Raw genomic sequence first — 25,706 nt, forward strand, 5'->3', positions numbered from 1 at the left:
TGCCCGCACGTGGTATTTTGTGGAAGAGCCACATTCAAGGGGCCAAAGAACCTCATGTGACTTGCGAGCCGCAGTTTGCTGACCACTGCTCTAGGTCAGTGGTCGGCAAACTCATTAGTCAGCAGAGCCAAATATCAACAGTACAACGATTGAAATTTCTTTTGAGAGCCAAATTTTTTAAACTTAAACTATATAGGTAGGTACATTGTTACTAACTTAATGAGGGTACTCCTAAGCTGGCCTTTGCTAAAAACGTCCTCAATCTGATTGAGGTATGTTTGCTGAGGTTGACCCCTTCCAACTCTCCCATCCACACTCGTCTTGTATACTTGTTTCAGATAGACGAGTGTGGATGGGAGAGTTGGAAGGGGTCGACCTCATTGAACGTACCTCAAAACAATGTATCTCCCCCGGGCCTGTGCTGCGTATCCTGCAGCCCGCCTGCACCGCGTCTCCCATCACCCGACCGACCAGCACCTCCCACTTCTTCTAACGCCACTTCTTCAAAGTAGACTCGCCCAGGCCAAAAATTGACTTCTGTGCATGGGCCATGAAGTTTCAATCGCACTGTATGTGCGCGCCCACACGTGGTACTTTGTGGAAGAGCCCAGTCAGGGGGCCAAAGAGTCGCATGTGGCTCGCGAGCCGCAGTTTGCCAACCACTGGTCTAGGAGATCCGTCTGCCACCAGAACTACGATTCCCAGAATTCCTGGTGCTCCCCACGCTCTTGATTTTCCCTTCCTGCTCTGTCTCCGTCCCATGGCCTCCCACTCTGCCAAGTCCTCCCAGCCACCAGCTCTCTCCCCCCGCCCCCCCCCACACCTGTGTATGCAAATTAACCCGCCATCTTTGGTTAATTGGCATATGCCTGATTGGCTGGTGAGCATAGTGGAGGGCCGGTCAATTTACATGTTTCTCTTTTATTATATAGGATAGGATATCCATTGATGAATAATTAGGACCACAGTGCTTTCCTATATTCTGCCTAATTTTCCAGTAGCCTGTTTTGTGAAACAATATTTCTTCATTTCCTAAGGTTTAAGTCAGGACACTTTGAGTTAGGGAGCTCTGGAGCAACCTGGCCTTCTGATTGGTTGAATGTGAAACCTGTCCACCTGCTTTTCTGGGATCATCATAATCAACAGGTGGCCAAAAGGACCAGGTGGGATAGGGAACAAGAAGTTGTAGGGCTTTGAGGAGGCTTGGTTTTTCCATGTTGCCTGGTATAAGGAAGAAGGTATTTTCATTCTGTCTCCTCCTGTACCTAGAGACTGCATTAGGTAAAATGAGAGGAAGAGATACGGAAATTTAGTCTGTAGTTGAATAGCTATTTTCCCATGCTTCAGGTGGGGTATCTCCTAAGTAGATATGGGCTATATTTCCTGTCCACATATCAGAACCCATGGTTTGGGGCTAAGTGATTTTAGTGTGGACTTCCCTTTTCTTAAGTGGGTGAGTCTCTGTGCTTCTAGTTTAGGATGACTGAGGCAGAGAGGACCAGGTTCTACTTGCTCTTTAGTTTTCTGAGATCCCATCAGCTTGGCTGTTCTGAAGTAGTTTATTTTATTCTCTTTTTAATACTAGAGGACTGATGCACAAAATTCATGCAAGAGTAGGCCTTCCTTCCCCCAGCTGCCGGCACTGGCTTCCCTCTGGCACCTGGGACCCGGGCTTCCCTTGCAGTCCTGGCTTCATCTAGAAGGTCTTCTGGAAGGATGTCCGGTCTAATTAGCATATTATGTTTTTATTATTATTATGTATATATTTTTAAATATATATATATATATTTTATTGATTTTTTTACAGAGATGAAGGGAGAGGGATAGAGAGTTAGAAACATCGATTCAGCTGCCTCCTGCACACTCCCTACTGGGGATGTGCCTGCAACAAGGTACATGCCCTTGACCGGAATCAAACTTGGGACCCTTCAGTCCACAGGCTGATGCTCTATCCACTGAGCCAAACTGATTAGTACTATAGATATATTTATTTCAGAGAGGAAGATAGAAACATCAATGATGGAAAATAATCATTGATCGGCTGCCTCCTGCATGCCCCCTACTGGGGATCGAACCCACAACCCGGGCATGTGTCCTTGACTGGAATCGAACCTGGGACCCTTCAGTCTGCAGGCCAACACTTTTCCACTGAGCCAAACCAGCTAGGACTTAGTCTGTTTTTTAACACGTTAAGCGCCCAGCCTATTTTGTCTTACGAACAGAAAATATAGTGTCAGTCACCGGTGACTGAAAGGGCGCTTAACGTGTTAACCTAGACTCAGTTTGTTGGTGTATAGAATGGACAGATCCACCTATCTCGCTGGTGAGCAGGGTGTTGTGGATTGGGTAGTTTTGCAGTGTAGGGAGGCTATAGCTAGCTAGAGTATGTGAATGGTAACTGAGTTGTGTGTATCTATTTTTAATGAGGTCCTCTCACTCTTGGACTTGAGTTTGTTTCTTAACACATTAAGTGCCCAGCCTGTTTTGTCTTCCAGGTGGAAAGTATAGTGTCAGTCACTGGTGACTGACAGGGCGCTTAATGTGTTAATGGGTATTGCTTGTGATGATCTCTTGGAGATTAAGTTCAGTCTGTGTGCTAGGCTTTATCCATTGCTAGGCATTAGGGATATAAAGATGAATATAACTTAGCCCCTCTACATGAGTCGCTGACGATCTAATCCTATATAATAAAAGCCTAATATGCAAATTGACTGAATGGAGGAATGACCAGTCACTATGATGTGCACTGACCACCGGGGGGCAGACGCTCAATGCAGGTGCTGCCCCCCAACCCACAGGCCCCAGGCCATCCAAGGCGAGTACCAGCGCCCTCCACCTGCCTCCTCCGCCCCGATCGCCCTGCCGGTTGCCCCACTGATCAGCCCTGATAGCTGTCCAGGCCTAGGGACCCTACCCATGCACGAATTTTGTGTGCCGGGCCTCTAGTGGGATAATAAGTGCACAGATAATCTTAGTACACTTTGATAAATGGCTACAGGAATATGCAGTGTCCCAGGAAGCACAGAAGAGGACTGCATATCCCAGCATGAGGTGTAGGGACTAAATTTAAAGATGGCATCTGAGCTCTTTTTTTTTTTTTTTTCCTTTCCTTTTGAGTTGACTCTTAAAGAGTGAGTAGGAGTTAGCCATCTGAGAAAGGTCGGTGACGGGGGTGTGGAATAGGAAGGCAGGTACAGAGAAGTGAAGTATATGATTGTATGTAAACTATAAACAAACTGATATTGTTAGAGAATGAAAAGTGGATTCTGAGGCCTGGTCACCGTGGCTCAGTGGTTGAGCTTCTACGGCACATGCCTGGGTTGTGGGCTGGATTTCCAGTAAGGGGTGTGCAGGAGGCAGCCAATCAATGATTTTCTCTCATCATTGATGTTTCTGTCTCTCTCTCCCTCTCCATTCCTCTCTGAAATCAATAAAAATATATTTAAAATAAAAGAGGCTGTTGCAGAAGTCCAGGTGAGAGGTTATTGGGGCCTGAGCTAGGGCAGTGGAAGTGGAAAGGTGAGGCAGATTTAAGACCTACTTAGAAGTAGCATCAACAGGAGTGTATAATGATTGGGTGGTTGGAGGTTTTGGTCAGAAGGGGGCAGTAAGTATGAGCAACTACAGTGGAATTGAATGTTGTTTGACCTGAAGACTGGTTATTGGCTGAGTCCTTGACATTACCCAGGATGATGGAGGAACTTTCTGAGTCAAATGCCAAATTATAGAAAGAATCTAGGGCTGTCATCGGTCATTCACAGGGTATTGGTAAATGACTGCCAGGTTGGAAGACAGCATATCCAAATGGCATCTGAACATCAAGGGGGTACAGGTAGAATGGGGGAATTACAAGAGTGCTCAACATAGGAGCTTGGTCATGTTTCTGGATTTAAATCCATGAGTTTTGGTGAATATTATTCATTAACCTTTAGAGCAGTTATGCTTCTGGACTTGGTTGGATTATAGGAAACCTATAGATACATTTATGGAAGGATGAGTCTGGGCTAGGATGCTTATTTCTTTTTTTTTTTTAATGTATTTTTATTGATTTCAGAGAGGGAGAGGGAGATCAAGATAGAAACGTCAATGATGAGAGAGAATCATTGATTGGCTGCCTCCTGTATGTCCCACACTAGGGATTGAGCCTGCAACCCTGGCATATGCCCTGACCGGGAATCGAATTGTGATCTCCTAGTTCATAGGTCTACATTCAAGCACTTGAGCTAATGCTGGAGGGGCAAGGATGCTTCTTTGAATCTCTTTCACAATGATTTGCATTAGATTTACAAAGTGACTTCAGTTGTATTATCTCATTGGATTCTTAACAAGTCTGAGTAGTCATTTCTTTCATGCCTGTTTTGTAGACAGGGGCAGTGAAACTTTGAAGTTAAGTGACTTGCTTAAGGTCACACAGCTACATGGCTTGTTAATGATACAGGCAGAATTGAAACTAGTTCTCACCCTAAAGATTTTCAGTTTCCTACTGTCCTTAAGTTCATCTGCTACAGTTTATTAAAGAGTGAATTCTCTACTTCTGCCCAATTTTGCCTACATTTAAGAGATGAACTGATTAGGGGGAGCACAAAAAAACAAAAGCAGTGTTTTGGAGGCGGGGGGGGGGGTGTTGGGAGGGGCAACAATTAGGGTAATAGCTAATAGCAACTCCTGCTGTGTAGCACCAAGATGGCATATAACATTCTCACCTAGGAGAAGTGACTCTAGTTCTCCAATAGAATCTTGAACTTAAGGCACCATCTGTTGTATGTGGAGAACTCTAGGCTTTATCTATAATAGTAAAAGCATAATACGCTAATTAGACCGGAGAGCCAAATGTCCTTTCTGATGTCCTTCCTGACAAGGCCGCCGTGGCTGCGAGGGCTGAGGGTAGGCAGCCACAGTGGCTGGCAGTGGCAGCAGTGGTTGGGTGATGGGGGCGGCGCTTTCCTTTGATTGGCCCAGTTGCCTCCCGCAGAGGGCGGCCAGGCTGCAGCTTAGGCCCACTGCCCACAGGGAGGGGAGCGGGCCTAAGCAGTCAGAAGGACATCCCTTGAGGGCTCCCCGACTGTGAGAGGGGCAGGCCGGGCTGAGGGCAGTGCTCAAATTTTTGTGCACCAGGCATCTAGTTTTTAAATAAAGACTTACTAAGCACTACACTGTGCCAGGCATTGTGTTAGCACTGGGAATGCAGGAATGAATAACTCACAGGTTCTTTCGGCGTCCTTACAGTGTAGTGGGGATTGCAGCTGTCGAGCAGGGATTCTGGGAAGCATTGCGCACCTGAGCCCCCAGCATGGCGGGCCTGAAGCGACGGGCGAGCCAGGTGTGGCCAGAAGAGCGTGGTGAGCAGGAGCACGGGCTGTACAGCCTGCACCGCATGTTTGACATAGTGGGCACCCACCTGACACACAGAGATGTGCGAGTTCTTTCTTTCCTCTTTGTTGATGTCATTGATGACCATGAACGTGGCCTCATCCGAAATGGACGTGACTTCTTATTGGCGCTTGAGCGCCAGGGCCGCTGTGATGAGACTAACTTCCGCCAAGTGCTGCAGCTGTTGCGCATCATTACTCGCCATGACCTCCTGCCCTACGTCACCCTCAAGAGGCGGCGGGCTGGTGAGGGGCACAGGGCTGGGGACTTAGGTATTGGGCTGGAGTCCCAGTGGGAGGCGGCACTGGCTCTGGGGGGTACCCAGGACTGTCAAGAGGCCTGTTGGAGGGTTGGACCAGGAGAAGGGCGGGGTACATCTTCCCGAATGACTCCCTCTCCCCCTACAGTGTGCCCTGACCTTGTAGACAAGTATCTGGAGGAGACATCAATTCGCTATGTGACCCCCAGAGCCCTCAGTGATCCAGAACCAAGGCCTCCCCAATCCCCTAAAACAGGTGAGTGGGTATTAAATTCCCCTAATTTCCATCATCAAGAAAGAGGACATGGAACCACTCATAGTCACACCTTAAATGAAAGGACTCTGCCCCCCTCCATGACCCCATAAAAATGAGGTGAGGTAGCCCTGGCTGGTTTGGCTCAGTGGATAGAACATCGGCCTGTGGACTGAAGGGTCCCAGGTTTGATTCTGACCAAGGGCGCATGCCCAGGTTGCGGGCTCAAAACCCCCCCCCCCCAGTGGGGGGCATGCAGGAGGTAGCCAATCAGTGATTCTCTCTCATTGATGTTTCTATCTATCCCTCTCCCTCTTTGAAATCAATAAAAATATATTTTAAAAAAGTGAGGTGAGGCATTGTGTTCCCTGGGTCCTGTGATTGTTGCCACATTGTGTCCTAGGTCATATTGTGGATACTGCGTTTCCTGCTAAGGCTAAATGATTCTTTCCAAGAGAAGTGTCTGAGCATTTACCCTACTGTCTCCTCCCCGTCAGTGCCTCCTCACTATCCTGTGGTGTGCTGCCCCACTTCAGGCCCTCAGATGTGTAGCAAGAGGCCAGCTCGAGGGAGAGCCACACTTGGGAGCCAGCGAAAACGCCGAAAGTCAGTGACACCGGATCCTAAGGAAAAGCAGACATGTGGTGAGTTCAGGGGTCCCAGAGGAACACTCGGCAGCACCAGGCTCCCATTGGTGCTGCTGCAGAGGGAGGTTTGAATGGTGGCCCTGGGGGAGAATTCTTTGTCTTTGTGGTAGAGCACTTGTCAACTCTTTGTAGTTAGCACCAGAACAGAGGGAGGGTCCCTACTGTAGCTATAGTAGGAACCACGTCATGGTATCATAGTAGCTATCATAGTAGCCTGTGAAAACGACTGCCTGTTAACCAGGAAAATATCTCCCAGAAACAAGGTGCTACTTGAGTGGTAGGATAATGTGACCTGGGCATGGCCTATTTAAGGGAACCTCCTGCATTCAGGGAGGTTCAGAGGTACCTAGAAAAGTAGTTCTGGACAAGAGCAGGGGAAGCTGTCAGGTGATGTTCCCACTTTGCTACTCTGCTGCTCTTTTAATCTTTCTCGTAAACTCATCCTCTCATGGCAACCTCTTCTGCGTCTCTTCTCTTTCCTGTAGACATCAGACTGCGGGTTCGGGCTGAATACTGCCAGCATGAGACTGCTCTGCAGGGCAACGTTTTCTCCAACAAGCAGGACCCACTTGAGCGCCAGTTTGAGCGCTTTAACCAGGCCAACACCATCCTCAAGTCCCGGGACCTGGGCTCCATCATCTGTGACATCAAGTTCTCTGAGCTCACCTACCTCGATGCATTCTGGCGCGACTACATCAATGGCTCGCTCCTAGAGGCACTGAAAGGCGTCTTCATCACAGACTCCCTCAAGCAGGCTGTGGGCCATGAAGCCATCAAGCTGCTGGTGAACGTGGATGAGGAGGACTACGAGCTGGGCCGGCAGAAACTCCTGAGGAACTTGATGCTGCAGGCCTTGCCCTGACCTTCCCTCCTGGGACTGGTCCCATCACTCACCTCTGGAGCGTACATACTGTTCTGGGGGCTTTTCTCTCCCCTTCCAACCAATCACACCCCTGCCTTTTTTTTTTTTTTTTTTTTTTTAAGGAAAAGACAAAGGAAAATGGAAGTGGTGTTTCCCACCCCTCCCTACACCCATGTGCCTGGGCTTCCCTGTTTCCCTTTCCACTCACCCCCTGTGTGTCTGCAGCCGCCTTTACTACTGAGCCGCGAGGTAGAGGTGTAGGGAGAAGCGAAGTCTGTGGGACAGTCTGTAAGGGACGTCAGTGAACACTGCGTGTGGGTGCGCTGAGGGCTGTCAGTGCTTCTGGCTTTATGAGGCTCTTACATTTTGTCTGAAAACCAAAGGGCTGTGAGTAAGGGAGCTGTGTTGTGTGGAAGGTGAGACTCTGAAGTGTATTTTGGAAATTAATCACCACCCTCTCCCAAATTATAGACTTTTTAAAAAAGAAACTGTGGCCCTTTCAACTCTCTCCTGGCCTCTGGTGCTGCTCCTCTCTGCCTGTTTCTTCCATTTCATTGCTGAAACCTCTGCGTGGTACCGCCCCCCCCCCCCCCCCCCCCCCCCAATCTGTCCCTCTTCAAGGGAAAATAGGAGAGAGGACTAGGTCAGCCCCGCCAGCTGTGGTGTGTGCACATGCACAGGGGGGTGCTGAGGTTCAAGCACTCCCCCTGGAAAGGGGAGGGGAGTGTGACACTCCCTTCCATGTGTGCTAGTGACTGAAAATAAGATGCCCTGCAGCCCTTCCCCTTTGCTTGCTCTGGCTTGGGCAAAGGGCATCACAGGTCCTTCCCCATCCCTACACCCCCCGTAGGAGCATGGGGCTGGGACATGCCCTGAGGGTTGCACTTTTATGTGGGCAGGAGGCTTGTTGAATGAGCCAGGAGGCTTAGAACCGGAGCCGAGTCCAGCTGGACCAGGAAAAGGGTGGAGTACATCTGCGGAGGGAAACACCGCAGGTGGAATTCACTGCAGCCGGCCACCACCTCCCCTTTCAGCTCCCAAAGGAGATGTCCAGACACTTTATGATTCTATTTCTTTCAATGCCAGTGTTGCTCAGCCCTCGGCGTTTTTAGTTTTCATGAAATAAACAGTATATGAAATTCCACATTTTTGAAACTGAAATCTGAGCTCAGGTGAGTTTCTTCTTTCCCAAGAAGTTAAGCATACGTTCCTTCAAGAGTCAGGGTTCCCCAAGTGAGGGGGAGGTACACCTGGCCCCTGCCTCAAAGTAACAGCAACACCAGCTCACAGTGGGTCTCAACTCACAGAAGTCAAAAGTCCTAAGACAGTGGGTGACCCAGATTGCCATAGAGATCAGGCCTGCGGTGCTGGAACACGGGCAGATGTTGGCGCAGCTGGTGCAGGTAACTGAGGTCAATCCGGGCAAGGCAGAGGCCTGGTCCCTCAGAGCAGCGGGCCACCACTGTCCCCCAGGGATCCACCACCATGCTGTGGCCATAACTCGCTCTCTTCTCGTGGTGGCATCCGCACTGTGCTGCAGCTACTACATAGCACTGGGTCTCAATGGCTCGGGCCCGCAGCAATACCTGGGGAGGAGAAGCGTGGCAGCTGGGGGGGAAGCAGCAGGCCAACCTAGCCATTGTGACCATTCTGTAATTGGCTAGAAATGTTAACTATTCCTTAACATATGAGAGGCAATAATTTGGGGAATGAATTTTCCCACTAGGTGGGAAGGGGGAGAAAATCTAACTGGCAGGGCCGAGGGAAGAAAATGAAGTGAAAGGAAAGCCCGCATGTTCTGAAGAGGTCCTCTTACCTCCCAGTGGGCTGGGCCTGTTACAGTTCCAAAAGCCGAAGGGTACGTAAGTATTTCTGCTCCAGCCTGAGCCAGTGCCAGAGAGAGTTCAGGGAACCGCATGTCATAGCAGATAGCCAGACCAACCTGGGATAAAGAATGTGTGTCTGTCACGGCATCTAGTCACCCGTACCCTACTCCTTAGGCTCTCCATCTCCTGTGCTCACTATTCCTGTCCCCTCCCTCTTCACAGCTCCCACCTTGCCTGCTGGTGTGCTGACAGGTGACGTGAGGCTGGGCCCGGGCATGGTGGAGTTGCTTTCATGCATAGGCCCCTGCCCTGGGATCTGTACGTCACACAGATGTGTCTTCCTGTAGGTGGTCACTACCGACCCTAGGATGAGAGGGAGAAGGAAGAGGGGGTGCTGGCACTCCAGAAGCCTCCTTGGGAGGAGGAGTCCTTGGCCGAGGAAACAGAAGACACGATTCTGGAGAATCTTGGTTTAGGGAGAAGAGCCTGGGAGGAGGCAAGCTAGAGAGCTGTGAAGTCTCACCCTTGCTGTTCAGAAGCACATGACAATTGTAGATTTTCTGAGTCTGCTCCCAGTCTTGGCCACGTTCGTGGAAACCACCCAAGGACAGCCAGAGTCCACATTCCCTGGGGGAGTGGACACTGCGCTCTTTCCAAGGCTCCACCCTCACATCTGGCAATCCAGAGACAATGCCCAGCAAAGCAATGACCTCTCCCCGTCCCCCCCCAACCCCCCCCCCTTTCTGATACCTGGCAAGCTGGGCATATTCTCCCAAAAGGTTCCCGCCCAGTGGCTCAGACAGGCGCAGAGTCTCTGCAGGGTCCCGGGCGATGAAGTCAAAAGCCTCAGGCAGGAAAGCCAGGCAAGCACCCAGTCTGGCAGCCTCTCGAACCAGCTCAGCACAAGCTTTAAAGTTCTGCTGCTTGTCTGGCGTCGATGTTACCTGGCACACAGCCACCAGGGGCAGTTCCCAGGAGGAAGAGGAGACAGCCATGGCTCTGGGCCTGTGAATGGTGCAGGCAGAACTCAGTCCCCAGCAAGGGGAAACGCAAGTTCAATGCTACGGGGTTCCAATGGGGAGGCAGGAATGCTGGGCTTCCCTTTGCTTCTGCTCCCACAGGCACCCCACTGTCCCACCACCATTCATTTCACAAACATTGGTGGAGCATCGACTACGTGTCAGGCACAGGATACAAAACACGTTACCTGGGCTGAGCACAAAGCGCTGAGAGTCGAGGTATTCGCGGTCCAGGGAGCAGCAGGGACAGGAGGTGGTGAGGCCTGACCACGGCGCCGAGCCTGAGGAAGATGAGACACGCACCAGCCCTTCCCTAAGGCAGCCTCACACTGCGGCTCGGTGAGGGCCCTGCCGGCGAAACCCGTCTCCGAAACTCTAATATGGGCGACAGGGAGCGATCCTGCGGGGAGACACGGAGGAGACCTCCACGGTCCGCAGCCTCGCGTTACCTGCGGCCCTGTCCTCCGCCAGCGCCTCCGCAGCTCAAGTCACCTCCCCGCTTCTCGACTGCACCCGCACAGCTCGATGCGCACCCGGAACCCCGGAGGCGTGAACCTCCGAGGCGGCCGCCCGTCCGCTCCCACCCCGACCGCGCCCGCGCCCTCCACTCGGCCGTCCGCCGCCCCCCCACCCCCGGCGGCGGCTCTGGTGCCCGCGGAAGCGCCGCCGGTGGGATTCACCGCGACGGGCGGCACAGGGAGCGGGTCCTACATAGAGGCTCGGCCAGGATCACTCGCGGGATCCACGCTGGAGAGCGGCCTGGAGGTGGAGGCGCCAAGGCGAGGGGGCGGGACCCGAGGCCGGAAGTGACGCACGGGGCTGCACTGCGCGCCGGAAGCCCCGCAGGCGGCGAAGATGGCGGAGAGCAGCGGTCGCCTCGGCAAAGGCAGCGGGAGCGGCACGGGGAAGGGGGCGGTGTCGGCCGATCAGGTGAGGAGCGCCGAGGGCGCCGGAGGCCCACGGGCCCAGAGAAGGCGCGAGCAGGGCCGCATCGCGGTCCGGGCAGGGAGGGCCCCGGAGCCGCCGCGGAGCCCGCGGGCCGAGTGGGCGGCGGGGCGGGGAGAGCCACGCCCCTGGGAGCTCCGAGCAGCGGAGTCGGGCCGGCCCGGGTCTGACGGGGACGGGGCCTCACTCCCCCGCTTCCCCGCACCCCGACAGGCGTGGCCGGGCCCCGAGCTCGCGGCGCCGGGTGGTGGGCGGGCGGGCGGCGGGGCGGGCTGCTGCCCAGGAACTAAGTTGACAAGGGCATTGGTGGAGCATCGACTACGTGTCAGGCACAGGATACAAAACACGTTACCTGGGCTGAGCACAAAGCGCTGAGAGTCGAGGTATTCGCGGTCCAGGGAGCAGCAGGGACAGGAGGTGGTGAGGCCTGACCACGGCGCCGAGCCTGAGGAAGATGAGACACGCACCAGCCCTTCCCTAAGGCAGCCTCACACTGCGGCTCGGTGAGGGCCCTGCAGAGCCACGGGACGCACACACTTGCTCACGCGCGTGTTTCCTAGGATTTTGATTCGGAGGCCACTATTAGACTGAACTGCTTTAGAGACCAGAAACCCTCTCCTAACCCGACTTTGCATTTCCCCCAGTGCCTAACGTGGGGAAACATTTTATAAGTGAACCAGAAAGCCCTTTGTGGCTTGGGCACATGGTTGCTAACCATGGCTAGTGTTTAACAAATGGGAAAAAACCTACATAAGAGAAAGGAAAACAGAGTTAAACAATAGCTCTTCTAATTTCAGATTCCTTTACCAGCTATTAGTTGGACAGTCACTCCGGCAAAGGAATCTGCATGAGGACCCTACATGTCCCTCGGCATCACGGAGTGCCCGTCTGCGGGAGGCAGAGGGGGTCCAGTGCTATAGGTTTGAGGAGGGAGGGTGTTTCAGACGTGGGGGGAAATGGAAGAGAGAGGATCCTAATGCTTTTTGAGGGTCTACCATGTGCCAGACACTCTGCTGGGTGGCAGGAAACATCAATAAAACAGACCTTGTCAAGTTAGCTCACAGACTCATTTGAGAAAAGACAAACCAAGCCATAAGATTTACAATGGACGGGGTGGGGGGGTGGGGGCAAGAGGGGGGTAAGGACACATGTGTAATACCTTAATCAATAAAGAAAATAAAAAAATTTACACAGCTCTTCTTATGACAGGTAGAGAACAAGAGGTTATGGGATTGGGGCAGGAGCAGGTGGAAGGGGAAGCTGTGGGATAATGGGTGCTAAGACCACAGGAAGTGCACTGGAGTCGGGCATGCTTGTGCTTGAATCATATTCATACTGTTCACTATCTATGACCACCCGTGAGTTCCTACTCTTGTCCTTTCCCTCCTGTAAAAGCATAATGGTACCTACCTCATCACTGTATTTTGATTATTAGGCAAGACAGTTCATGCAAAGTGTTTTGCACAGTGACTGGAATATAGCATGTGCTTAATAAATGCTAGTTATTTTGTGTTCTAGAAGAGATAATCCTTCAGCTCATTTCTAAAAGATGAGAGAAGTTAGTCAAGCAAAGAAGGAAGTGGGGGGTTTTCTAAGTAGAGTGAGCAGTGTATTTAAAAGTACAAAGACACATGGCCATAAGAAAGGAGGAAATAGCGTCATTTACAGCAACATGGTGGACCTTGAGAACATTATGCGAAGTGAAAGGAGTCAGAGAAAGCTAAGGACCATATGATTTCACTCCTGTTTGGGACATACAGTAAAACTGAACCTCATGAACACAAACAGCAGTGAGGGGGCTGCCAGAGGGAGGGGGTGGGGGCAGAAGGGGTCCTCATATGAGGTGACAGGAGAAGATGTGACTTTGGGTGATGGGCACATGGTCCTATAAACAGGTTTTGTAAATCAGTAATCCACACATGAAACCTATATGTTCATGTAGACTAGTGTCACCCCAATAAATTTTTAAAAAAAAAGTACAAAGGCATGAGACTGCCTGACATGCTTGGGATGCCGATAGACTTAAATTTTGGACTGGACTACAAGACTCGGATGTGGAGAAAAAGGGATAAAAGTAATCTAGGATGTTTCTCAGGTTTCTGTCTTTGATGGATGCTGGTGCCATTGGGACAATAGGAAGATGGACAAGTTAATGGGAGAAAATAAGTTTATTTTAGAATTTTAGGTTTGAGTTTCTTGTGAGACATCCAGGTAGAGACATTTAGCAGGTGGTTAGATTTATAAATCTTGAGTTACAGAAAGAAATCTGAGTTGGAGCTATAGGTTAGAGAATTAGGAGCTCATGGCTGGTAGACAAAGCCATAAAGTCATCTAAGGTTTGCACAGAAAGTGAAAAAAGAAGCAAACAGTGGTGGAGAAAAAGAATCCCATGAAAGAAACTGAGGGGTTGTGATAATTGAATTTTAGACTGTTCTTGCTTAGCACTCTCTGGCCTTTGTGTTCCAGAGAGAACACTGGATGAAAAATATAAGATCTGTCATTGCTGCAACTTTGAGCCACATATGTCCCTTACAAACAAGATGGAAGCAGTCGTACACTGTGCTGGGCACTGCACTTACTTCTGTTACTCACTGCCATTTGCAGTGAGCTGTATTGTTCTTTTACCGGTAAGGACAGTCGAGTTTCAGAAGCGTTAGTTAACTTACCCAAAGGCAGTGACTTGAAGAGCAGGGCTTTTAGTTGAGGGCCTTGAGAATCAGACTTTTCTTTCTTCACTTACACCGTGATCATATCAGATATTTGAGCTGACCCTGAGGACTGGATAGACTTGAAAGGGGGGCAGTGGAAATAGGGTAGGAAAAGGAGAGAGAGGGAAAGCAAAGATCTTCAGGAAATGCACTGGCTGTTAGTTTAATTAAATCATCAAGTATAATTTAGGAGATATCCTGAAAGTAAGTTGAATCTCTTTTTTTTTTTTTTTTTTTTTTTTTATATATTTTATTGATTTTTTACAGAGAGGAAGGGAGAGAGATAGAGAGTTAGAAACATCGATGACAGAGAAACATCGATCAGCCGCCTCCTGCATATCCCCCACTGGGGATGTGCCCGCAACCCAGGTACATGCCCTTGACCGGAATCGAACCTGGGACCCCTCAGTCCGCAGGCCGACGCTCTATCCACTGAGCCAAACCGGTTTCGGCATAAGTTGAATCTCTTCATGGCAAATTATTTGGGACTTTAAAAATGTGTGTATATATATATATATTTTATTACTTTTAGAGACAGGAAGAGAGAGGGAGTGAGAGAGTGAAACACCGATGAGAGAGCAACATTGATCAGCTGCCCCCTGCACATCTGATACTGGGGGGTCAAGACCACAACCCGGGCCTGTGCCCTGACCAGGAACTGAACTGTGACCTCTTGGTCCATGGGTTGATGCTCGACCACTGAGCCACACCGAGCAGGGCAATTTGGGACTTTTTAATATAAATAGTAAGGAAATCACAGGATATATTATTCTATTGAAAATGTAGAAAACACAGAAAAAAGTACAAAATAATAAATTACCCATGATCTTGCTATCAAGAGATAACTATTCTCTTTTTTTCTTTATTGATTTCAGAGAGGAAGGAAGAGGGAGAGAGAGACAGAAACATCAATGATAAGAGAGAATCATTGATTGGCTGCCTCCCTCATGTCCCTACTGGGGATCGAGCTCGAAACCCGGGCATGTGCCCTTGGCCGGAATCGAACCTGGGACCCTTCAGTCCACAGGCCGACACTCTATCCACTGAGCCAAACCGGCCAGGGCAAGAGATAATTATTCTTAATTTTTTGGAGTATATTCTTTGAGAGGTCTTTCCCCTCCTTAATGGTTTTGTGTGTGTAGACGGAAAGGGAAGAAATGTGTATTTCACATATTTATCCTCACCCAAGGATATATTTTTATTGATTTTAGGGGGTGGGGGAGAGAAACATCCATCGGTTGCCTCCCGTACTTGCCCCCACTGGGGATCAAACCCACAACCATGGCACATCGGGATGACACTCCAACCAACTAAGCCCCGGGGCCAGGCTTTTTTGTTTGTTTCTTTTAAGGATTATTTTAGAAGAACGGTGGGGTAGTTCACAAAATTGAACACGAAAAAGAAAGGTCAGATAACTAGTTCACACAAAGGACAACAGGGTGTCTTAGCTCTGACTAACTTCTGTACCTGTTCATCTCTACCCAGAATCTAATTCCGTGGAGAAACTAGCACAGAACAGGTCACTGCCCTGTGGTCAGGGAGCAAGACCCTGTGACTAGTGCTCTCCCCTCCCCCCAAGAACCCACTGTGTTAAGGAGAGGCGGTTCCCCAATGGGGGGGTGCTGGGCAGACCCAGGCAGGACCTAGCCATTACAGTGCCTTTCCTGACTCCCCTTTACCTGCAAGTCTACACTCCTCTGTAGGTGATCCAGTAGCTTTGCACCCCACCCTATATTACAGTTGCAACTCCTCACCAGCTGTTACTGCAAGGTGGACCAGCAGGTGCCACACGGAGGCACTCAGTAAGTGTTGGGTGGATGGAATTCTAGGCAGACCTCAGTTAGAAATGGCAAACATGTGTCTTCTCCTTTTCCGAGGTAGGTGTCCCCCACTGCATCTTGTAAAGCCTGTGATAATATATTGTGTCTTGACTCTGCCATTTTCACTGCCTCCTCTCCCACTTCCTATGTCTCTCACCTCAGGTGATTGCTGGCTTCAACCGCCTTCGGCAGGAACAGCGGGGCCTAGCATCCAAGGCAGCCGAGCTGGAAATGGAGTTGAATGAGCACAGGTGAGGCAACTGGGGAGTTGGGTGCATGTTTCTGTAGGGAGGGCTGCAGTAGCAGGGCCTGCATTCTGAGACCCTGTCTGTTGTCCTGCCCCAGCCTAGTGATTGATACACTGAAGGAGGTAGATGAGACCCGCAAGTGCTTCCGCATGGTTGGAGGGGTGCTGGTGGAGCGCACTGTCAAAGAGGTGCTGCCTGCCTTGGAGAACAACAAGGAGCAGGTGAGCTAGAGTCTCTGAGGAGAGCTCTGGGCAACCAAGGGATAGGGAAGAGGAGGGCAGGGATTTAGGGGATAGGCGGCAGGAAGTCTGAGTAGCCTCTTAGCCTCTGCTCTTTATGCTGCACTAGGTCCAACTCCTAGACAAGAGGCTGTACGCCTCTATCCCTGGGCTCTGTGACCTGGCTGATTTGGGGAAAAGAGGTGGTGACAGCAGTGTTTCCATGGATACCTGCGTCCAAATCACCTAGAGGACTAATTTGAAATGCAGCTTCCTAGACCTGTCCTCGTTCAGAGCCTTTGGAGCTGGGGCCCATGAAGTGGCTAAAATTTTAAAAATAAGCAGTCGTCCTGGCCGGTGTGGCTCAGTGGATAGAGCGTCGGCCTGAGGATTGAAGGGTCCTGGGTTGCGGGCTCGGTCCCCAGTGGGGGGCGTGCAGGAGGCAGCCAATCAATGATTCCCTCTCATCGTTGATGTTTCTATCTCTCTTCCTCTCTGAAATCAATAGTAATATATTAGGGGGGAAAAAGCAGTCCATGGGATCCTTGTGTACACTAGGTTTATGAAACCTCGTGTTTGAGAAGGAGTAATTTTAGTGTCTGGCTCTACTTTCCTACCTGGTTAAAGGCGAGGTTGGAGGTGTCGTGTCTTCTTCATTTCCCTACCCCACACCAGGGTGGGGATGGCAGTCCTTATGTAACGTCTGTCCCTTGCTTTCTAGATTCAGAAGATCATTGAGACACTGACACAGCAGCTTCAGGCAAAGGGAAAAGAACTAAATGAATTCCGGGAAAAGCACAATATTCGGCTCATGGGCGAGGACGAGAAGCCAGCCAAGGAAAACTCAGAAGGAGCTGGGGCGAAGGCCAGCTCAGCCGGAGTGTTGGTCTCCTAGGGACCAAGGCTTTTGCATTTTTTCCTACCTGACTCCCACTCTAATTTCTCGTTATTGTTGTTACTTTCTCTGCTATTATAATATTTTTTGTTAATTAAATGTTTTAGTCAGAATGCTTCTCTCTAGCCTGAAGCTTTCTTCCCACCGTGAGGGAGGGTTTGCATGGGCAGGAAGAGCATGTGGTGGTGGCCTTGGTTCCCTCAGGTGAGTGGCCCACAGTATGGGGAGGGCCCGTGCTTTATCCTTGGCCTTGCATACAAAGATGTCTCTACTTTTGTGTTTTTTGTTAATTCTCACCTAAGGGTATTTTTTCCCATTGGTTTTCTTAGTGAAAGGAAAGAGGGGGCAGGGGAGGAGGAGAGACAGACATGGATTGGTTGCCTCCCTGACTTGACCCAACTGGGGCGGGGACCGAAACTGTAACCCAAGTATGTGTCCCAGATCTGGAATCGACCCTTCTGTGTGCTGGGCCAGCACTCTAACCATTGAGCACACTGACCAGGGCAGATGTGTCTACTTACTGCCCTCACCCCAAAAGATTCAGAGACAAATATTGACTGTTAGATGGAAATTTAATAAGCATTTGACGGGAGGCAGGTAGCTCTGGAGATAATGCTTTGAGTTTACAATAAAACAGCGGCATGGCAGTGTGTCTTGGCACCATTCTTTAGAGAAAGAGGTCCAGGGTGCACACTTGTGGACTGGCTGTCCTGCCATCCTCCCCAAAACCCCCAACCAGGTACAGCTGGTCATTGCAAAGGCAGGTCCGATGGCCCACGCGTTTCAGCGCTCGGTCTGCACAGGGGAAGTGGAACCACAGGGAAGGAGCCCTGCCTGTGGGGGGAGGCAGAGGAAGCGGTTATTGGGGTGGTAGCACTTGGTCACCCAGGGGCTAGACCAGCCGTGGGCAAACTACGGCCGGCCTGTTTGAAATGAATAAAACTTAAAAAAAAAAAAAGACCGTACCCTTTTATGTAATGATGTTTACTTTGGATTTATATTAGTTCACACAAACACTCCATCCATGCTTTTGTTCCGGCCCTCCGGTCCAGTTTAAGAACCCATTGTGGCCCTCGAGTCAAAAAGTTTGCCCACCCCTGGGCTAGACCAAAGGCTCGCTCTTTTTTTCCTCCTCACTTGATTATTGGGCCTCTCCAAAATTTAATATTCTGTGTGTTCCTTTAAGTTGTCAGCTCATCCTTCTTTCTCCCTCCTCCATCACTCTACCCCATTCTATGCTCTTCAGGTTCTCCTGTCTTCCCACCTTCCCCCTCACCAGTCCTTAAATGTGCTCTCACGGGCATCGTAGACGTAGAGGTCATTGCAGATGGTGTCTCTAGCTCTGGTCAGAGTTTCTCCACCAAACAGCACAGCAAAGGGCCCAACCACTGAGCATGAATGATGCCGGAGGCCCCGAGGCCCCTGCCGGGACCCTTGCCCACTGCTCACGAGCTTTGCTAGCTGCTCCGTCAAACGGGGGGCGGCAGGCGCTTCCTCCTCGGGGAGAAAGAAGGGCTGTCTGTCTGGAGGGGTGTGAGCGCCGCAGTTCTAACTGCCTTCCGCCCTAAGAAGGGTGTGAGCGATACCTGAATCTTCCCATGACCCCAGTGCCCGGCCACTTCTGGCTCAGCTGAGTCGCAGCCTCCAAAGAGCAGCAGCTGGTGACCAGGGCGGGGCCCAGGAGTCGGGAGCAGGGCGGCGCAGTGCCCCGAGCGGGAGGCCGAGCGGCAGCTTTCTTCCCTGTAGCTGAGGATGTGCACCAGGTCGGCCAGCGAGTCGGGGTTTCCGGAAACTAAGAGCTGTCCTGCCTTTTCCCCACCCGCTTTGCCAAAGGTCGGAGGGGGCCTGGGGCAGATGAGGGGGAGGGTCATGTTGGCAGAGCTCGGTCCTCCTAGCGGCCTGGGGAGGAGGCTGCCAGGGGAGGGTGTGGATGGACGGCTGGCGACACCGTCTAGCCGAGCGGGACGAAGGGAGGGTCAGGACTTGGGCCTGGGGCCATACCAATAGGTGCGGGCGCCGGGGTCCAGCCTCAACGTGTAGATGCTTCCATAGCGACGCTGAGTGCGCGTCCCCCCCTCCCGGCCTGCCACCCGCAGCTCTCGGTCCGAGAGGCGGGTGCAGGTGTGACTGCTGAGGCCGGCAGGGGGGCAGCTGCCGGGGGCCGCCGTCCACGCCTCCCACTCTCCGCGCTCCGCATCCAGGGCGGCCACTGCGGCCAGGCGGCGCGCCCCGTCCCAGCCGCCCACGGCGCAGAGCCAGCGCCCGCCCAGCGCCGCCGCATCGTGGTGGCTGCGCCTCGGGCCGCCCCGCGCCCCCACCCGCACGGCCGGGACCCCCGCCGGGTCCAGGACCACCGTGTCGGCGCTCGGCTCGGCCGCGCCCCCAGCCAGCAGGCCCCCCACCAGGTAGAGCCGGCCCCGCAGTTCGGTGCACGAATGGAAGGCCCGCGCCAGAAGCGCGTCCTGGGCCACCGGCCGCCAGGTCCAGCGCGAGCCCCCAGCCCCGCCCGGAGGCGCCACCGCCATGGCCAGCGAGAGGGACCGGCCGGGCACGGGGTCCCCGGGGTCCCGAGCCTCCCGCGGGCGCTTCTCCCTCCGCGTCGCCCAGCAACCGCCGCCGCGCGACCCGCCGCAAAGGGAAGGTCGCAGGGCGCCGCCCGAGTCGTCACCGGGGCGCCGGGGCTGTGCGCTGGGTCTCGAGATCCAGGGAGGCGGCTACGGCTCCGCGGCCGGCGCTGGCCCCGCCCGGAAGCGGGGCACCTGTGTCTCTGCGGCGCCTCCTGGCGGCCCGGCGGGGCGGGGCTCGCGGCCGCTGGGGGGCAGCAGACCCCGTCTGAGGACTGCGGTCCCCGCGGGCTTGGAGACCAGGTCACTGCCACGCAAGGACGCGGGGGCGGGCATCGGCCTAGGTAAGGGCAGGGGCTCCTCCTGATGCGATCCAGGCAGAGCTGCCCGGACTTGGGAGCCGGATGGGGGTGAAGGGCGGTTCGAGGGAACACTCCTGCCCTCCGTGGTGTCTCCTTTTTATTCAGGCAGATCCCCAGCGGCTTCTCACCTGCCCCCCAGGACCCAGGGGAGAACAGACAGAAACTAGTTTCAGCCTCAGCAGGAAATGCAGGCAGATTTGTACTCGGACACAGCTGGGTGGGAGCAGCAGGCCGTGTCCGGGTTCTGCACAGCAGCGGGACTTCCATCCATAGGCCATGGTCAGGGCTGCCCTGGGGTCTGGCAGCACCGCAGGGCTTTGCCCCTCCTGCTCTCCATCAGGGGCAGTGGGGGGGCAGGTATGGTCAGGAAGGCGCAGCTGGAGAGCCTGGGGGTTCCAGGGACCCCTTCCCCACGCATACCTTAAAGCTGAGACGCAATAAGAGCTTTGAAAGTCTCTGCCCACCCAACTATTGCTTTCCCTGATTCTGATACGGAGGATCCTGCTTTCCCAGTTCATGTTAAAGCCTCTAATAAATTCCTAACTTCTAATGTCCTGGCTAAAGTCTAAAAGCCAGTCTTTCCCTAAGGCTTGTGATTGGGTGAGCTCCCAACAGCTGGCTTCAGCTCTGTCCCAGTCCTAGGATTTAGGGGAGGAGCTGCTTGGAGGAGGGGTCATCTTGCTTAAATTTTATGGGCTTATAATGCCCGTTTGGGGCTCTTGCTTTGGCTTAAATCTTTGGCTGTTCTTTCTGCCAGACTCACTTCCTGCCTCTCCTGGACAGAACGGGGACTCCCCCACCCAAGGGGTCCTGCACTCCTCTCCCAGGTCCCTCTGACTCTGAGTCTGCACAGCTGGCCTCTCACGTGGACCAGGAACCCAAACCTCACTCACTCCTGGGTTTTGCATCTCCTTTGAGGTGTCATCCAGCCATTGCAGCTCCTTCCCTGGTTAGTCTGAAACCGAGCTCATATTTTACTAGTAGAGGAGGCAGGGAAAAATCCAGGTAAAAAAAAAGAAGAAGACCAAGAAAAAAGAGAGAAGGGAAACAATCCAATCTGGCCCAGCCTGCATGGCTCATTGGTTGAGCATCGACCTATGAACCAGGAGGTCATGGTTGGATTCCTGGGCAGGGCACATGCCCGGATTGCAGGCTCGATTCCCATTGGGGGGTGTGCAGGAGGCAGCCCATCAATGATTCTCATCATTGATGTTTCTATCTCTCTCTTCCTTCCTGTCTGGAAAAAAAAGAAAAAAAGAAGAAGAAAAGAAAAGAAACAGGCCAGCCTGGACGTGTGTGTCACGTCCTTTGCACCCCAGGGCAGCTTCTCTAAGGTCCTGTCAGTGAGACAAACCGAAGAGCATTGAGAAAGGCTGTGGGACTGAGAGAGGGGCAGCGAGGCTCCTCCTGCTCCAGTCCTGCTTTCCCTGCTAATGATACCCAGGCGTGGGGGTGGGCAGGTCATCCTAAAAATCTAACCCTGACGTGACCCTATATAAACTGACCTTTTTTGGCAGCAAGGCTCCCTGCAGCCCAGCTTCTCAGACGTAGTCTGGGTCTGTCCACGCCCAAATCTATGCCTCCTGGTCTCAAACCTTCACAAAACGCTCAGTCTGGCTTCTTCTTGCCTTAACCCCATTTTGTGACGGACCCATCCCTGGTTCTCAGCACTATTCAGTTCACACAGCCAACAATGGGGCCCGCGGGTCTCAGTCACACTCTGGAGATTCCAAAATCCTCTCTGCCTTTGTCTCCCCGGCTCCCCCACCTTTCCTGCCCTTTCTGTGGGTCTTCCTCTGCTGTTCTGGACCCTTCTACGTCCCCCCCAACAGCTCATTCTGGCCAGCCGACACCTGGCCCCATGCCTTAGCCTCCACTCTCAGCTCAGCCAGAATAAGGATGTGGACAAACAGGACAGAGGAATGATAGCAAGGGCCAGATGTTAGACACTCCTCTGACATGTGCTGGAGAGGAATCGGGTGCGTTAGAAAATGGTGGTGAGATGGGATGAGGATGGGAGAGAACTTGAATTTTTGAGGGACTTGGTGATCTTGAGTAAGAAAGTATCATTGGGTCACTGTTGAGTGGTCAAAATTGAGGGCAGAACCTGGCTGGCGTGGCTCAGTAGTTGAGCATTGACCCATGAACCAGGAGGTCAAGGTGCAATTCCTGGTCAGAGCACATGCCTGAGTTGTAGGCTGGATCCCCAGAGTGGGGCATGCAGGAGGCAGCGGATCAATGATTATCTCATCATTGACTTTTCTAACTTTCTCTTCTTCTCTGAAATCAGTTTAAAAATGTATTTTTAAAAACATAAAAACTCGAGGGCAGAAGAGGAAGTACCTGAGTGACCCCAGCAGTGGGCAGGTAGACACCCGGAAACCCCCCAGACGTCTTTCTCTCTTCGTTTTTATCTTGTCTTGGCTGCTGTGTCTCTTTGAACGACGGCTTTCGGATGCTGCTGCGTGTGTGCATCTCTCTGAGTCTCTCTGTCTCTAGGCTCCCCCTGCCTCACTGTGCCTGAGATCTGTCTTTTACCATTTCCACCTCTGTGTTTCTCTCTCTGGGTCTGCCCTGTTCTCTCTCTATGATGCTAAACAGAACCAACCCTCCGACTTCCCTGCCAAGAGCTTTGGAACTTCCCAGGAGCGGCCGCACTTCTTCCCTTGGCTGCGCTTCGAACTGGACCAGTGTGTGGCCCTGAGTACAGGCATGAAGTCATTTTTTTTTTTTTTTTAATTTCAGAGAAAGGAAGGGAGAGAAAGACAGAAACGTCAATGATGAGAGAGAATCATGGATCAGCTGCCTCCTGCAGGTCCCCCCTCCCCACCACCCACCCAGGATCAAGCCTACAACCTGGGCATGTGCCCGGATTGGGAATCTACCCGTGACTTTCTGGTTCATAGGTCGACATTCAACCACTGAGCCCCGCCGGCCCAGCGGGTGTAGGGTCTTGGTAACTGATGAAGACCTGGGCTTCCATGTTTGGGGCCTTTTCAGGGCGTGGGATTCCCCCACAGAAGAGAGCATGGAGGCCTGGGCCTGGGAGGGAGCGGCTGGCAAGGGGAGAGGGCCGCCCCTTTGTCCCTCTGCCCTTTCCTTAGCCTCTGGCCAGTCTCTCCGGCCGTGCTGATTGCCCCGTGGAAATCTCTTGATCTCAGACCTTATGCCCCTCTAGAGCTGCGGAGGAGCCGGGGGGCCCAGCAGTCTTTAGGACGAGCCTGGAGGGAGGTTCCCAGGGGCTCCCGTGAGAAGGCATGATGCACATCTAGGGGGTGTCTTCTGGTTCCCTCCCCTGCTGCTCCCTCAGGCCGGACACGCAGCTGCACCACAGCTCAAAGGCTCCCAGTCTCGCCTCTGGGACTGAAAGCCGGTGCAGGTCAGGGTCCAAGTCTCCGAGGCCGAGAGCCAGTCCTGCTGCCGTGGGGCCTTGGGGTGTCCAGGAACCAGAAGACCTGGCCCCAGCTTTCCAGGGCCGCCAGGGAGCGAGCCTTGTGCCCTGGACGAGGGCATCTGGCCAGGCCACTGCCCTGCCTGCTGAGCCTGAGGGGGAGCTCAGGGCTGGGACTGTGGGTGCTGGTGGGGAGAGAGAGGGAATTGGGGTTCACAAAGATGAGGGGAGGCTGACAGTAAATTCAAAAGAAAATCTGCCCTCAAATGACAGGAACCCTCAGTTCCTCCAAAAGCCACCTCCCCTGTGTCCTCTGTGGTCTGGTCTCCCCGGTCTCCCCGCTTGCCCTGGCTCCCGCCCTCCAGGCTCCCACAGCCCTGGTGCTGGCTCTTTCTTGCTCGGGGTCTCATTTGCTGCCGGCAGCTGCGCTGGGGCTGGGCTGACGCTTCATCGTGGGAGGCCAGGTGGGTGGTGGCCAGAGCGAGCCTGATGGCCAGGAAGGAGCCGCCCTGCGGCACCCAGCCGAGAAGCTAGAGGCCTGTTGCTGCCTGGAGATGGCCCAGGGTGGCAGGCTACGCCATGCGCCCAGCAGATGGCCTCCCTGGGAGGAGCCTGGCAGATGTGTGGCTGGATGGAGACGGGGCGCAGGGGAGCACAGCTTGGGGCCACTCACAGAATCCACTGTCAGCAAATCCACAGGACTCGACCTCACCTTTGCTCTTACCTTCTCCTCACGGAGGGGATGGAGGGCTGTTGCTGTCACCATGTGGAAGACTCGATTCCACGCGGCTCCTCCTCTTGTCCAGGACCTGTTTCTCCTATTTCCAGAACCTTCTAAAAGTGCCAGCTCACCCAGAGGCACAGGACAAAGACTCTCGGCATCTGTCTCAGCCTCGGCCCTGCTTCCCGACAGGTGGGGGTGCACGGCTGAGAGTGACATGGGGGCTCCGCACACAGCAGCCACCGAGAAGCAGGACCAAACGTGCATGATGCTCAGCCACCTCCTACCCCCGTGGTCCTCTCCGCTTTGGGGTAGGATCCCGCCCCCTGAGCTCTGAGGGATGCCTTGGGCGACCAGGAGGTGTGGTTGTCATGAAGGGATGGGCCATGGGCCTGTGGGACAGGCTGGCGGGAGCAGCACAGCGTGTGGCCAAGGGAGACGGAATCCGTGGAAAACAGGACGATCCTAACCCGGGCAGCGACGCTGCGGCGAAGGGGAGCGGTGTTTCCAGGCGGAGATGGGGCTGGAGACCCTGTGTTCTGTGCGGGGTCCCTCCTCACCCTCCACGGGCGAGGAGCGTCCTAGGGAGGAGCGAGAGGGGTGGCCTGGGGGATGGAAGCCAGTCCCACATCCCTCATCTCCCACCACAGTAGCAGCACCCCAACACCTTTCTGTACAAAGTGCAGAGACCAAGGCAATGAGCCGACGAGAAAGGGAAACAACATCGGAGAAGCAGAGGGGGGCAGAAACGGGCGGGCGGCGCAGACCCGGGCCCACACCACGCAGCTGGCAGCTGGCTCCCCTCGGACGTCTTACCCCCGCCCCCATCTCTCCCAGAGTCAGTGTCCTCCCGCCTCTGACGCCCTCTGACCTGGGATCTCACCACAGACAAACTCTCCTCTGCCCCCAACCCTCCTCCCAGCCCCTGGCGCCTGCCTCCCGTGCCCACTCAGTCTGACCCTCACTCTCACTCTTCCCTCTCCCACCCGCCCCGCCCATCCCTGGCCCTGCCTGACTCACTTCCAAGTCCCATTGACACAAACAAAAATTTCAGCACAACCCACTCCAACCGGTTTGGCTCAGGTGTGAGCTGCCACAGGGAGAGAAGGGCTACGGGCGGGCGGTGCTGGGCCACCTGCAGGCAATGGGCACCGGGGATGGGGCAGCTCACAGACATGAGGGGCCGGACGGGGAGGCACAGAGCGCGTTCTGCTCGCTGTGCCTGTCTCTGCTGGTGGAGGGCTCCTGGGCTGGCACAGCGTGGTGCCCATGACCTGCCGGTGGAAGGGACTCCGTTGCCTGGCACCAGGCACGCATGTGGGGCACCGCTCAGACGTGCTCGTGGTGAAGATGCCGCCGTGGCTTGAATTGCCCCCATTCTTAGGACCCAGAATGTGGTGGGGGAGGGTAGGCAGTGAGGCATGAGGGCCGTGGGGGTCCAGTGAGGAAGGGAGCGCACGCCCAGGAGGCCAGGCCCTGGTCTGGAGAATCCTCCCCAGCCATCTCCTTGCAGCTCGTACCCTAGGACCTGCCTCTGCAGGCTTCACCCCGGACAGGGGAGCAGAGGCCTGAGGGGACACTGCATCCAGCACAGTGGG

General features: G+C 53.5%; 4 protein-coding genes across 10 annotated transcripts in view; 2 read left to right on the top strand and 2 right to left on the bottom strand.

The window, feature by feature from the left end:
• DEDD (death effector domain containing) overlaps window positions 1-7,879 on the top strand; it is a 12,471-nt gene extending 4,592 nt beyond the window's left edge. For 2 of the 4 annotated variants that reach the window (XM_070395895.1, XM_070395894.1), the window contains 4 exons: window positions 5,227-5,615; window positions 5,778-5,885; window positions 6,380-6,526; window positions 7,015-7,879. In XM_070395895.1, coding sequence (XP_070251996.1) covers window positions 5,291-5,615; window positions 5,778-5,885; window positions 6,380-6,526; window positions 7,015-7,391 — 957 coding nt within the window. In that variant the 5' untranslated portion in view covers window positions 5,227-5,290 and the 3' untranslated portion in view covers window positions 7,392-7,879. The remainder of the gene's footprint in view (window positions 1-5,226; window positions 5,616-5,777; window positions 5,886-6,379; window positions 6,527-7,014) is intronic. The other 2 variants (XM_070395897.1, XM_070395896.1) reach the window with 2 other exon arrangements.
• A 646-nt stretch (window positions 7,880-8,525) lies between these two features.
• Window positions 8,526-11,020, bottom strand: NIT1 (nitrilase 1). 3 transcript variants are annotated; one of them, XM_070395891.1, is made up of 7 exons: window positions 10,948-11,020; window positions 10,425-10,517; window positions 9,968-10,222; window positions 9,741-9,844; window positions 9,447-9,580; window positions 9,208-9,333; window positions 8,526-8,977 (listed from the first exon to the last, which is right to left on the bottom strand). In XM_070395891.1, coding segments are annotated over exons 1-7 (981 nt in total). In that variant the 5' UTR covers window positions 10,950-11,020; the 3' UTR covers window positions 8,526-8,710. The 3 variants fall into 3 exon arrangements, with proteins under 3 accessions (XP_070251992.1, XP_070251993.1, XP_070251994.1); XM_070395892.1 differs by having other exon boundaries at window positions 10,917-11,002; XM_070395893.1 differs by lacking the exon at window positions 10,948-11,020 and adding an exon at window positions 10,686-10,910.
• Window positions 11,021-11,060: 40 nt separating this feature from the next.
• Window positions 11,061-17,183, top strand: PFDN2 (prefoldin subunit 2). The gene is made up of 4 exons (XM_070395900.1): window positions 11,061-11,166; window positions 15,872-15,960; window positions 16,055-16,178; window positions 16,897-17,183. Exons 1-4 carry the CDS (start codon window positions 11,092-11,094, stop codon window positions 17,068-17,070), a joined length of 462 nt encoding a protein of 153 aa, XP_070252001.1. The 5' UTR covers window positions 11,061-11,091; the 3' UTR covers window positions 17,071-17,183.
• A 317-nt stretch (window positions 17,184-17,500) lies between these two features.
• Window positions 17,501-19,750, bottom strand: KLHDC9 (kelch domain containing 9). Of its 2 annotated transcripts, none has more exons than XM_070395889.1 (4): window positions 19,072-19,750; window positions 18,657-18,816; window positions 18,369-18,567; window positions 17,501-17,904 (listed from the first exon to the last, which is right to left on the bottom strand). In XM_070395889.1, the coding sequence occupies exons 1-4, from the start codon at window positions 19,593-19,595 to the stop codon at window positions 17,738-17,740; spliced, it is 1,050 nt and encodes a 349-aa protein (XP_070251990.1). In that variant the 5' UTR covers window positions 19,596-19,750; the 3' UTR covers window positions 17,501-17,737. The 2 variants fall into 2 exon arrangements, with proteins under 2 accessions (XP_070251990.1, XP_070251989.1); XM_070395888.1 differs by having other exon boundaries at window positions 18,369-18,564; window positions 19,072-19,672.
• Window positions 19,751-25,706: the final 5,956 nt, after the last annotated feature.

Source organism: Myotis yumanensis, unplaced genomic scaffold, assembly GCF_028538775.1.
Source record: "Myotis yumanensis isolate MYYU_CA2020_CCGP unplaced genomic scaffold, mMyoYum1.0.hap1 SCAF_17, whole genome shotgun sequence".
NCBI lineage: Eukaryota > Metazoa > Chordata > Mammalia > Chiroptera > Vespertilionidae > Myotis > Myotis yumanensis.